This window comes from Mastigoproctus giganteus, chromosome 12 (assembly GCF_048544385.1).
Source record: "Mastigoproctus giganteus isolate SK-2022 chromosome 12, ASM4854438v1, whole genome shotgun sequence".
Taxonomy (NCBI): Eukaryota; Metazoa; Arthropoda; class Arachnida; order Uropygi; family Thelyphonidae; genus Mastigoproctus; species Mastigoproctus giganteus.
Window position 1 is genome coordinate 40,424,193 of NC_143586.1, and position 13,603 is coordinate 40,437,795.

The 13,603-nt window shown below is 37.9% G+C and overlaps 1 protein-coding gene across 1 annotated transcript; it reads right to left on the bottom strand.

The window, feature by feature from the left end:
- Positions 1-17: 17 nt before the first annotated feature.
- LOC150076926 (uncharacterized) lies at positions 18-13,365 on the bottom strand. Its single transcript, XM_090386410.1, has 3 exons — positions 13,221-13,365; positions 2,632-2,831; positions 18-216 (listed from the first exon to the last, which is right to left on the bottom strand). The coding sequence occupies exons 1-3, from the start codon at positions 13,236-13,238 to the stop codon at positions 198-200; spliced, it is 237 nt and encodes a 78-aa protein (XP_090242536.1). The 5' UTR covers positions 13,239-13,365; the 3' UTR covers positions 18-197.
- Positions 13,366-13,603: the final 238 nt, after the last annotated feature.

Here is a 13,603-nt window from a genome sequence, read left to right on the forward strand (position 1 = left end):
TTTTTCTTGAAGTTCTGTATGCAGGAAAATTATAGAATTCCTAATTGTGCGAACTGTTTCAAACCCATAGTGCGACATCTTGCGGTGATTGAAGACAACAAAATTTTTCTCAGCAGTTGACAATTCGCTTCGGAGATCTTCACTCATGCGCACAAGCTGACAAGAAATGCAAGTCTTCTGCCATTAGGCCATAAAAACTAGTCCAATTTATCCGGTCTGTAAAAGAAATAAAATATGTCAGAAATAGCTTATTTTGTGACGAAATAAGGAAACAAGGTAATTCGTGTACGAATTTAAAGTAGTCTAGTGTGTTAATATTTTCCAGTTGCCTTAATATGCTTGATTTCAATATTATGAAATATTATTGAAGGTGATTTCATAATCACTGTCTTTGGCTAGTAGTTAATTCATTGGTCAAAAAGGAGGGACTATAAAACAGTTATTATTATTATTTCTAAATTATTTTTAGCTTTACTACAAATCAGAGCAGGAAGTACAGTACCGAACAACATTTGAACTTTCTACTGAAGTTCTTCATTATACATCTCGAAATCATCAGACATCTCGAAAAATTAAAAACACCTATGGGCACAATTCCTCATAATTTTATATATTTTGATAGTATAATATCCTTTAGTGTAAACTGAAGATAATAAATATTATTTAAGGTATTAAAATTTAAAGGAAAATCTAATTCATTTATGCAGAGTTAGTAAGAATTTCGGACTGAAGATGAATATGTTTAAAACAAAAGTAATGATGAACAAGTATTCCACAGGAAGGAATATAATCATTGCCGGCGCAAAAATTGAAAAAGTGGATTCGTATACTTATCTTGGACAAGTCATTACCTGTAATAATGATAAATGGCTGGAAGTCAAGAAAAGAAGAGATCTCGGATGGGTAGCATTCAGGAAATATAGTCACATACTGAGGAGCGATATCCCAGTTTGTCTGAAACGTAAAATAATGAACGAGTGTATAATCCCCACCATCACTCATGGAAGTGAAACTTGGGCACTCAAAAAAAAGAATGGAAGAGAAGATGAAAACTACGCAGGAAAGAATGGAACGAATTATATTAGGAATCATACCGTTGGATAATACGAGAAACATGGATTAGGCAGCAAGCATAAATCGACAGCAAGCAATAAAGTGCTGAAATGGACTTGGGCACATAGCTCAAAGACATGATGAGAGATGGACTAAGAAAATAACAGAATGGTACCCAAGAGGAGTTAACAGGAAACCTGGAACACAACAACGGAAATGGACAGATGAAATTCAAGAGTTCGTGTGGAGTAAATGGATGGCCATTGCTCAAAACAGAAGGAACTGGAAAGTTGCTAGAGGGGCAGTGGATTGGAAATGGCTGATAATGATGATTTAAGGTCTAACATATCACATGAAATATTAGATGATTTAGTATTTCTTCGTCCTAGGCAGCTATTCGGAAATGCAAGCACCTTCTTTCCAACTATATAAACTTATAACCAGGGATGATCAACCTTTTTTCCTCCAACGTGCCAGATAAGTCTTCTGCCACCCAAGAAAAATATTAATTAAACGTTGATGGTCATTTTCTCTATATTACGAATACCTTTTGAGAAAGACTGAAGAAAATGAATATGTTCCCAAGAAACCAAATTGTTAAAGCTGAACGAAATGACGTGTTTATCTTTAGAAGTACAATCAGAAAAATGTTGGGAAAAAAATTCATAGTAACAATGCAACGAAACGGTGTTAAACTATTTAATTGCATTGTCATTATCTATTTAGGTATCGTAGAAAGATGGATGGAAATATTATTGAATGCAACCTTGTGGATGGATAATTAAATTTTAGGCCAAAGAATGAATGCCAGGATCTGCACTAAAGCAAATTAAAGGGAACATAAAATAACCTGTATTTAGCATTTGTTGATCTTAAACAATACCTAAAAATCTGTTATTTCAATTTTTTTAAAACTATAATATAATTTAAAATTTTAAAATTGGGCGCTACTCCATATAATATAAAGTAACAAAAAGTAATTGGGCCTTCCTAAATCTTTATGACGTCACATATTAGTTCTACGTGACGTCATAAGTCACATGTAATGTCACTTAAAATCGTTTGGCATCATCAATTAAATGGAATGCGTTTCATGGCAGCCATATTTTCACTTTGCGTTGGATGAGAGTTGAGGAAGGCGCATAGATGGACCCAACCCTACAGTTTAATCATGAAATAGGTCAGTACTGCCACTGTAACCGCAGGTAGGTCTAGACAGGTTGGCGCCAAAGCAGACCAGGTTCGCTCGTTTCTAATCTGCATTGATTACGTTATTTCCTTTAAGGAAATCCCCTGGAGATTTCCCAGTCAGTCCACAGCCGGATAATGAAGGTTTCCTTAGGAATTCACCACTTTTGTGGTTAATCCCAACCAGGATCTGAAAATATATACAACTGTAAAAAAGGCAGATTAGCAGACCGCAAAGCATTCTGGGAAATAATTCCCGAGAATAGAACTGTGGGTTCGAAACTTCCTTAGACATCTGTGTGTGTGTGGATGACAGAGAGAGAGAGAGAGAGAGAGAGATAGATATTATTTCAGTTTAGCCTATGGTTAAATATTAACAGCGCCACCTACCCACAGCATCGACTAGTAAGGAAGCAGCAAGCAAGATTCCGAACAGAGAATTCGACATCATCATCACAAAAATAGCACGCAGAGATGTTGGTGTTAGGACCCTTAGCTTCTGAAACACCAGGCATTGCTGTCATCAGTACTAATAGGTAAACTGTCCAAGTAATGAGCACGTTGATGGCAAATAATACAGTGAGAGACACCTAAAGGGCAGAAATTCACTTAAGTAAAAAAACTAAATGTTGGATTTTTAAGATATTTTGCATATATGCTGTAATTTAAGAAGTTTATTCGCCAAAGAAAATACCTTTGTGTAAGGGTTGAGACATAAAATAAATGGACTTTAATTAGTCTACTGCTATTACTTAATATAACAATTTGTGTGCAACTAATTCACGATTGTTTTTTTTTTTTTTTTTAATGAACAGTCTGATGAAACAAGTTCTTGTGACCCGAAGTGTAAATTTTCTAACGTAACATGTATTACGACATTTGTTGTACAAGATCTAAATCTCCCTCTGATAACAATTCTTTAGACAACGTTTGCAGACACCGCAATCAACAAATGAATTGCAGACCCAAACGGTTCCTTGTACACATTTCAGATTTTCTCGATTTCATCTAGCAATTAAAATAGCGTGTTTGGACTAGTGGAAGTCGCTTTAAAGTTCGGAGTTAATCTGTACAGCGACACAATGAACATCTAACGCTTGGTTTGCTATCGAGATCAGCGTGATTGTGGGTGACCAACGAACCATTGAAAGATGCCGAAAGGTTAAAAACTAGCACAAATGCCGTATATATTAATTCTTCGTCTTTTTATCAATTTCTCAGTCTCTTTCAGTTCCTCTTTTTTCCTTTGGATAGATTGGTTGTCCAACCTGGACTATAAACAACGTTTTCCACCTCTCCAAGAATTAAAACTGCAATGGATACCATCCCTCATAGTATTTGACCAGAAGACTAAAAAAAAAAAAAAAAATACCAGGAAAAAGCACACCTTTGTCAACTGTTACAAAAAAAAAAAAAAAAAAAAAAAAAAAGTTTAATAAGGAAAAACAGAGTTGGAAAAGTTACACTAAATGCATGGCAGAAGTGCAATTCGCAAAAAACCTCATAACATATGAAATATGTTATGAGGTGTTTTAAAAACTTTTCATTTATTATTAATAATATTTTAAAAATAATAAATTTAGCCTAAAAGTCACAATTAGCTTGAAATTTTCAAAGTCACGTCATAACGAGTTGCCCTGATATTGCACTACTTCAACAAATGACAATTGTAGACACCATTTAGAAGAGAGACTTATCATAGCCTGTTGTAATAATTTTAATGAATTTTAATATTAATTACATTATAAAAAAGTAAATGAGTTATTTACTTATGAGTTATGAGTTCTTTTTACAGGTACACATACTCAAAATCGGAGAACTTTCTGCGGGACAAATAATTTACTGGAAATAATAGTTAAATCAGTGGAACCCTAATTTACTTAGAAAGATTTGATTAAAAGTAGTGTAATAATAAGGCAACTCGTTGTGAAAGGAGAATTTCACATAATTTCACTTTCGGACTTCACATAATTTCAATAATGCCGAACTACATTACCCATTTTATAATTTTAAAAATCTGGGGTAAATTTTAACTATGTTTCGCTAGGGATTACAGTTACACAAATACAACAGACTCGATTTACCTACAAATCTACTAACTTTTATTACACGTGGGCTGTGTGCATGAAATAAGCGTGCACATACCGGAATATGTATGAGTTCACAAGAATATCACTGGCTATTCCAAATAACAAATACTGTAAACTTTGTAAATTCCAGCACTTTAGAATCCATAATTCTTTGAAATTTCAGGACTAACTGATCCCTAGTTAGATGTCAAGTAATACCGCTCGATGCAGTATATACAAAATAAAGTTGCAATATAGCTAAAGCTATCTGCTTTGTCTGAGTGCTCTCAATGCAGACTATCTGCAGTGTCATTAGGAACCTGAAACAAGTTCTCACAGAATTCTCATCTTTTAAGCAAAAAATTTCCCCCAAGGACTCACATCTGGTGAGTATGGGCTTGGCACACCCAGGGTCCTGAGCTGGATATCATCATTTTTCTTTTTCTTGGTGATTCCCTTTTACTTCTCTCTCTCTCTCTCAGGGTAACCGGGGAAATATTTTTTTTTTTTTTTTTTTGGCTGGTGCAGCATAAGCCTCGGGCTTCCTTGCACAATAATAATAATAATAATAATAATAATAATAATAATAATAATAATAATAATAGGCCAGTTAATCTTCTGGCGAGGCCATCGATTTGAAAGTAGTGCAATACTACGGTAACTCGTTACAAAGGCAAATTGTTCTTATATGAAAATTCATGCCGTTAAAATTAAAACCATTAAAACCTTAAAAGGCACCAATGCAGCTTATAAACAGATGAGAAAATAAGATAATCCTGAAAACACCTTATAATGTCCTCTCTGAGGCCATATAGTTTTAGCTATATTTTGGCTATACTACAACTTTGAATCTCTCTCTTTTTGTGATAACTATTATTCAGTAAACTTCGTAACTGAGCGAGAACTGCTCTTCCAAAATCCAAAACTGCTCAATCATTTCTCTAAAATTCGGCACCTGTCAATCCCCCGAGGGTGCCGTATTTTAAAGAGTTCAAGTTTTCTGCTCCAGATGAAATTTTAACACAAAAAAATCACAAATACGGGGGAACTCTTGTTTCAAAGACGTATTAACCGGAAAAAGGATACATAGAAATTATAGGAAAATAAATGGAACCAGAATTTATAATAAAATAAATGGAACCAGAAATTATAAGAAAATAAATGGAACCAATTGTCCCAGATTTTTAAAATGACACCCCGAAAAAGATGACTCATAAGAACTGCAAATCATGGATTACTATTGGCAACATAATGCAAGGAAGCAAAGATTATACAGCACCACAAATAAAAAACCTTTATTTGCCCATTCTGACAATAATTTGTTCAAACTTTCGTTAACTTCATTCAACCTACCCATCTCCACAACACTAGGTGAAGTTTATCCTACAGTCATTACTACAACTATCCTTTCAATTTGTATCCACCCTTGTATCTGTCATCTGAGAAAGAGTAGAGAAGCCTAATCATTAAGTTTACTGAACCCTCTTAAAGTCTTACTTAAACACCTCAATTAGGTCACCACGCATATGTCTATCTGTTAAAAGAATTAGAATTTACAGAGCCCTTTCCAGTCTTTCTTGGTAAGATTAGCCATCTGTACCCCCAACTGCTCTTGTTGCTCTTCTCTGCCCCCTTTCCAAAGGATCCATATCCTCCCTAAAATGAGATTGCTAAACCTGTAATCAGTATTCCACGTAGTCTACCCATTGCAGTATACAAAGCGATAATCACCTCTGTTCCTTCTGGTAAAATTTTTTTATATCCATGGAAGACATATACGAGTTGTACTAGCACTGCTCAGAGAATTTCATGTTACACTACGATTACCCCTAAGTCGGTTTCCTTATCCAATATCTTGAGTGTGGTACAACCCCCTTGGTATATTATTCTGGGATTTCTGATTAGTACCTTGAATTTATCCATGTCAACCTGTTTCCACTTTCCATCCCATACGCTTAGTCTGTTCAGATCTTAACGTGGCTTCTCTGATTACCTCTCTGAACATTTCACATTTCGCATTTACACTTTTATCTCTTTTCAAGGGCCACTGAAAAGAGATAAAAAATGCTTAAGCTCATTATAATCGCCTTTGTGAAAACAAACTCCCTTTCCCATAACCTTAAAAGCAGTTATTTCTTTGAATAAACCTCACCTCGATATACTGATCACTGCCATCTAAGGGTTCCTTTATCTGAAGATTCCAAATACAAGAAGAACCACTGCCAATAACCAAATCAAGAATATTGCTTTCCCTTGTTGCCTCTCCAATGTGTTTTGTTGAAGAAAGCAATCATCCGTTTTGCTACCGAGCGAGCTGCCAATCTGAGTTAAAAACCCCATGTTTCTGTTATACCTACAACATAGACACCAGTGCTTCAAATACAGATTTATTTACTACACTCCTAACATTAATGTACAAGCAAGTATCGTAGAAGTACAAGCAGGGATCATAGAAGCCAATAATCAAGTCCCAAGAACTTCTGCAAGTAGGTTGGAGGGGCAGAGGAGGACCAGATTTCCGATGTGTAGAGAGCCACAGATACCACACAAGTTTGGACAAACCTAATTATCAGCTTGTTATTGCCGAAACCCACCAGCTCCTGTCGAGCTGATCAAAGGGCCTCGAAGAATTTGTATCTTGCATCCTTGAAGTGCTCCTGAAATGACAAGTTCGAATCCAAGACCAACCCGAGGTCCTTGCGGGAGTTGGATTTAATGTCCAACATGTTGATTTAATGTCCATTTATAGAGACGTGCATATCAGACCTGATATTAGTTTGTGTAGAAACGGATAATTTAAAGTATAGCGAGTAGGCAGGTCTTATTAATATCCATCATTCCATTGCTTCTTGAGAGTTGCCTGTTACAGAAGTTAAAAATAGCTTATTCCATGAAGAAGCAGAAATATTATCCAATACTAGTATTTAAACAGATCTATTTTACTCTCCTTACTAAGGTAATCACTTTCAGAAAATATATCAATCTGGACATAAGTTGACACACATGAAACGGTACAGCTATTACATATAGTGCAGAATTCTGTCAATTAATCGAACACGTAGAAAACGTGATGTAACTCGTGCAGCTTGCGATGAAGGGGGGCAAAATTTGGTATAGTGGTGTACCATAGAATAAAGATGAAATGAGGAGACAGCGAGAAACTTCGGACAGGTATAAGGGACATTTGTAGGGGTTTCCTAGGAATTACCAAAAAGGTCGCATTACAGAAGTCGATAGAAGAAACTCGAAAAATATGGTCACATGTCATCAGTAACGTATGATCCCCCTCCAACGGCTAAACAGGCCAGACAGCGGTGAATCATGCTTGATATGAGGGTGTCTATAAGATCCTGTGGCAATACATCCCATTCTTCCACCAGCGCACACCTTAGTTCACCAAGTGACCAAGATGTTGACGGTCGGTGTGCAATGTGACGTCCAAGGACGTCCCACACATGTTGGATTGGATTAAGTCTGTAATGATCATGCTGGCACGGAAATCGTTGGATATCTTCAGTTTCAAGATATTCCTCCACCAATTGAGCTCTACGTGCAGTCACGTTGTCATGCATGAAAATAAAATCTGGGCCAACTGCATCCCTAAAAATTGCATATAGGGTTCGCGGATCTGTTCGCGATACCTCTGTCGAAAACATGAAGATGGGTGCGGCCATTGATCATTATTCCGCCCCATATGAGAACACCGCCTCCACCCTTTCTCTGATGTTGAACGGATGGTACTGTATTCCTTTTTGTGTCCAGATGAACAGAACTGTACCCCATTTGTCAGGGCTCCAAGTCACATGTTCATGGCACCAGTTTTGACGAGCTGTGGGTGGTTTGGGGGTTAATAGGATACAAACCACGGTCTTCCTTGCGTAGCGTCAACGTGAATTGAGCCTTCTTAATGCATTCCAGTTGGAAATATTTCCACTCTTGGCCACAGCACCCGCAAGAGACAATTGATGACATGAAGTCGTAGGATTCCGTCTTGCTGTTAGAGCCAGATAGCGGTCTGTTCTGATTGACGTAGCCCTCGGGCGGCAACTTTGGTCACTCTTCTTGTAATGGTTCCTGAAACTGTTTCTATAGTGGTGAGACCACACGTTAAGACAACGTACCACCTCCGCCTGTGACTGTCCGGCTCCAAGTCGTCCAACAGCGCACCATCTCAAAGAATCATCTAAATTACGATGACTTCCCATCCTAAGTACTGGAGATGGCTATTCGTCGTTGAGCAAGTCAAAAAAACTGGAATACAGTGATGTGGTCGCAACCCGTTTTCATAGGCATGAATAATTTTATAATGTGCGGTGTCTATTGATACTCGGAATTTGTATGCCAGGATGCCTATTTTATCCAATATTCGCCTTCGGCGACACCGTTCACAATAAAATATTCATGAAAAGTATTTTGTTCTGTTAATTTTTTCGAGGAGTATAGTTTTATTAATTTTCAAACACTACTGGTTACTACATTTGCAGCGATGCCCTAATAAGAACTGTGACAGCTGAGAGGAAAGACCCTTCACATCAGCCAAGAATATCTTTTAATCTGGAGTTTCATTATTAAAGGTTTTAAAAGTATTGGAGCTAACATAGACATAGTGTATAGTGTATAGTGTGTTCGTGTCTAACGGCACCAGGGGTTCCCCCCATCTCCGCGTTGCTTTCATTGTGGGTGTAACAGTTCACTGTAAAGGCCAGAGATTTAGAAGTGTATGGATATTGTATGAGTGTAGTGTTATGCATCGTTGTTCTTCTGGCCATTTAGAAGAAATCTTTATTGAATACAAGACCGCTAGACCCCTGCTGGGGCCCAACGTTGTCCACACTATGCCTCGTGGAGGCAGACCAGGTACACTAGTATTGAAATATTTACTCTGGCAGGTCCTGCCACCTAATTTCCTGAGATTTCAGTGGCTAGGACCTAAAAAAAAAATATATATATATAATAAAATTTTCGCTCAGTGGGGGTTAAGAAAATTGTGTAGAAAGGCCAAATGAGTTTACTGTGAACGCAATTAAATTTAGTCATTATTAAATTTTAAGTTATGTGGGGTATACACTTGCGTATTAGGTAGAGTGGGGGGGAGACAGAAGGCTAGGGGGAAAAGACAGAAATATGGGGACGATAGAGAAGGCGACCCTAGATAATCAGTGGGGCAGGCCCATGCCCCGCCAGGCGAAGAGGAGAGTGGCAAGGAGGTGAGGGGGCGGAAGATACCGTCCCCTTTCCCTGCTGGGGGAGAGAGGAAAAGATAGGACCATGCAAGGGAGCATGGTTTGAGAGCCAAGATGGCGAGCAGCAAGCTGCAGTTGGTCTTCAGTGGCATTGGTGTTCCCATTTGGGATATCACTCATGGGACCAGGTCCCGTCCAGTTTAGTCAAGTCAGTTATTGTCCTTTATTAAGTAGTTTCAGTTGTTATTCCTGGTTGTCATGTATAGGGTTCAGTTGTGCTCCATTGCAACGAGCACAAGTCTTCTTGCGAAGAGCTCTTGGGCTTAGCAGGAGAAAGCCAGGTACTCTTGTTTTGTATCCAGTATGTTGTGTTCCCGTCCTCTAGGACAATATAGGATCGTTGTTATTAAGATGTTGCGGAGGTCGTCATAAAGCTGGCAATCATACATTAGATGTTGCCAGCTCTCCAGACCGCCGCAAACACAGGTAGGGTCCTCTTCAATTCCCAAAAGGAAAAGTTTGGCATTGATGGCGCCGTGTCCGGTGAGAAGGTATGCTGCATGGAGTCCAGGTGAGAACCACGTTGGGAACTTAGGGTAGACCCTGCCGACGTCAGGTATAAACTTTCTGGTTATCTCCCCTGTATGGGAGTTTGTCCATCTCTCTTGCCACACCTGCAGCAGGTGAGCGTAGAGCCTCTTCTTTTCAGCGGTGCGGTTATTTTCTGGGTCAGTTGTATGTCCGAGACAGGTCCATGAGGTGCCCTTTGCCAGATGGTAAAGTAAACCTTTGTCCACAATCTCCAGGTCAAGGGGGAGAACATAGACATGTAAATCCTTATCAATAACGTTTTTTTCGATTTAAAGTTGTGAAGATAAAAAATTCCATATTAACCATTTGACGATCAATGACATCGCCAAATAGCAACACAGGCGTAAAGCTCACAATTCCAAATGATAATTTTTAAAGGTACTGAAGCTTTCCGCTCATATCCCAGTATGTCTTTATCTTTAGAAGGGTATGATCAATGGCTGATTTTCATATTGTGCGGGCTGAAAAACCCGGAATAACTCGGGAAAAAATTCTGCTTCCTCCGCCTGAGATCAGTTAAATAGTCTCCGCTGAAGAAGACTTCTCTCAAGTCACCAATTCCTGTCCATGACCAGAAGAAATTCTGAAATACTTTTCAATCGAGGTTATATTTAACCGATCTCGGACGAAAGAAGTACCGCCCCACAACTGGGTTTAAAACCCACAGAAATTTATCAGCAACCATGAGTAGTGTGTCATATCCAAAAAATAAGTCTGTTTTTCGTTTCAGTTACAACAACACCACACTCTGCGATCTGTTGACAGTTGTTACAGATGGGAATCGCTTAATCATCCACCACATAGTCCTGTCCTTGCCCCTTGATTGTCATCTGTTCAGGCCTTTGAAAATTGCATATTTGTATAGAATTTATTTCTCCCAATTCTATCTCAGTCTAATTAATGGCTTAATCTTAATTCTTAAATATTGTCCAGGATAAAGGATCGCTACACTTAATCTGTATAATGTTTTATTTGTTTTGTGCCATGATTAAAACGATTATACGAAAAAAAAAAAAAAACATCTATACGCTATTAATCAGCGTGGCCTCCCAGTTTCAACCAGTGCAACGTTTCGAATTTTATAAAGACCAGTGTCTGCCTCGGTAACAGTGGCTCTTGAGGATACTAAAAACAAGCATCATATTGCTCAGAAGCATAATTACAAATTTCTGTCTCTTATAAAAAGCTTCCAATTGTCTCATTCTTCTGTTTAATATCACAGCACGCTATTCCTCGGAGCCCCTTATTTTTTGGACCTCCCCAGTGTGAATAGGGAAGTGGACACAGCTTAATTATGTCAATTATCCTGCTTGATGTTCTATGTTCATGCCGCAACATGTAGTTCTTCGATTTAAACATTCTGGATAAACAATTTCTCCACCCTTGTGGTTATCCTAACCTTTTTTTGATTTTTCCAAACTGCACAACCTGTGTGTTGTTGCATTAACTGCCTTAATAATAAAGTTGTAAACTCCACTTTTTTGAAAGATATTCTGGGGTGTAATTGTTATTAATTTTTCCTTCAAATACAGGGTATGTTTTCTTTCAAATACAGTTTTGTCTAAGCGAATACAGCCTACAGTCTGAATTTCCGGATAGGTTCCCGATATGAAGTCTGATTTTTCTTGTTCTGTACCACTTTGTGCGTAAACCGATGAAAACATTTCACATGAGGAAAAGCTATAAAAATGTCAATTCGATGCAGAAACGATCAATTATCTATAAGGAAAATTATATACAAAGAAACAACAGCTGAAAAATATGGCAGGAAGATTTCTAGTCAACCCGTGTGACGTCAAGATTATACATTATACATTGCATGAATAAGTGAAGAACTTTCCGTGTTTTTATAGTCGAATAGTGAGAGCAATTTAGCTTAACTAAGTTCCTCGAAAGTTTAATGTTAAGCGAATCTACTGTTTTGAGAAAATAAGTATAGGAATGCATTCTTTAGAAGACACCTAATAGGAATCCTACTCCCACCTCTTAATCTGTATTAAAAATATTCTGGGGTGTTGTTTTTAACAAGATAATAACGTGAGCTTCTGTTGTATACAGGCAAGGTGTTCTGAGTGAAAACGGTGTGTGAAAAGAGTTAAGAAAACTTACATGAGTATGTTTGCGCAGTTTCTGTTTTTAAATTCAACTCTATTTTATTTCCATGTAGATTAATGATATGATTACTACAATTAAGATACATTAAGTCCAAACAGGTAATTAGAATATCCTAAAGAAGTATACCATTAGATAGAAATCTCACAGAAACGCCCAGGAATTTATAGAAGACAGTGTGACCTGTAAATGATGTGGTCGCTGCCCAGGTCACTGGAAAACCCTCCGGACTTTTTTCATTGCATGACTTGTTGAAGTAGGAAGAAGAACCCCCCCTACTGGTGTTCAACAAGACACCTCGCAGGTCTAAAGCAACACTGCAGGAAATATACTTAACGAAATTATATGAAAATCGTTATAAATAGACATATGTGCAAAATGGCTCCAAATGTATTCTGTTTATGAAGAATTTTTATTTTAATATTTTTCTGCTTCCACTATTCTTTGTATCAAGTAGTAACTAAACTTTTGTCGTATAAGATAAAGAAATAAGACTGCTCTCTTTTTCTCAAGCTGTGCTATAAGTCATTCTAACTTAAACTTTAAGACATTTTCATAATTATCAGTTAATATCCATAAGCAGTTCTGATACGTTAAGAGCTTCTAGAAAATATTCCGAGAGGAATCTTTCCCAGGCCACCCCATACTTCCTCATTCCACACAGAATTCTAAAACTAACCAGAAAGAATCAACGATGCTTTCTTTCTTCTGTCATGTTTGGATTAACTCTGAACTAAACAAGGGAGGGTTGTGCCATCAGAAATTTCCGGCTATAAAATACACAAAACTCTTTACTGTATATCTATAATACTACTCGATTTAAATTATATTTATCAGTAATAGAGTCTCTCCGAGGAGAGTACCACCACCACCTTCCTCTTACAGACGGATTTGTAGACATTTCCTTCATTCAGACAACAAGACTGCAACAACTCTATCACGTGACCACCGCGAGCGTTTTGCCAGCGCACAGGTATGGCCATTCAACTCCTCTAGTAAGAAACAACGACACACGTACACTTACCTTGCAGCGTAGCACCATGATGACCGAAGATCGGGCTGACAGCTATCCCCAAAAGTAAAATATTTATCCGCTCGAGACCATGTGCTTTTTAGACAATTTTCTTGCGCGCTGTCACATCCCCAACACCAAAGCTCACCTGAGTGTGTTTTATCCAGGAAGTTGGCAAACTACATTTGTACAAAAAAGTGGGCCACGAGATCTTTCACCGCTCTGGTGGCAAACAAAGGAAGCTCTAATCTACAGCAAGTTTCACTTGTAAGGGGGAATTTGAACGGTGATGTCCCCGACACAGGAATTATCTTCCGAGTCACAGTGTAGCTCATAACTCAGGTTAAGCGCTATCCAATAAAATCGAGGAATAAATAATATCATCGTCTCCTTCC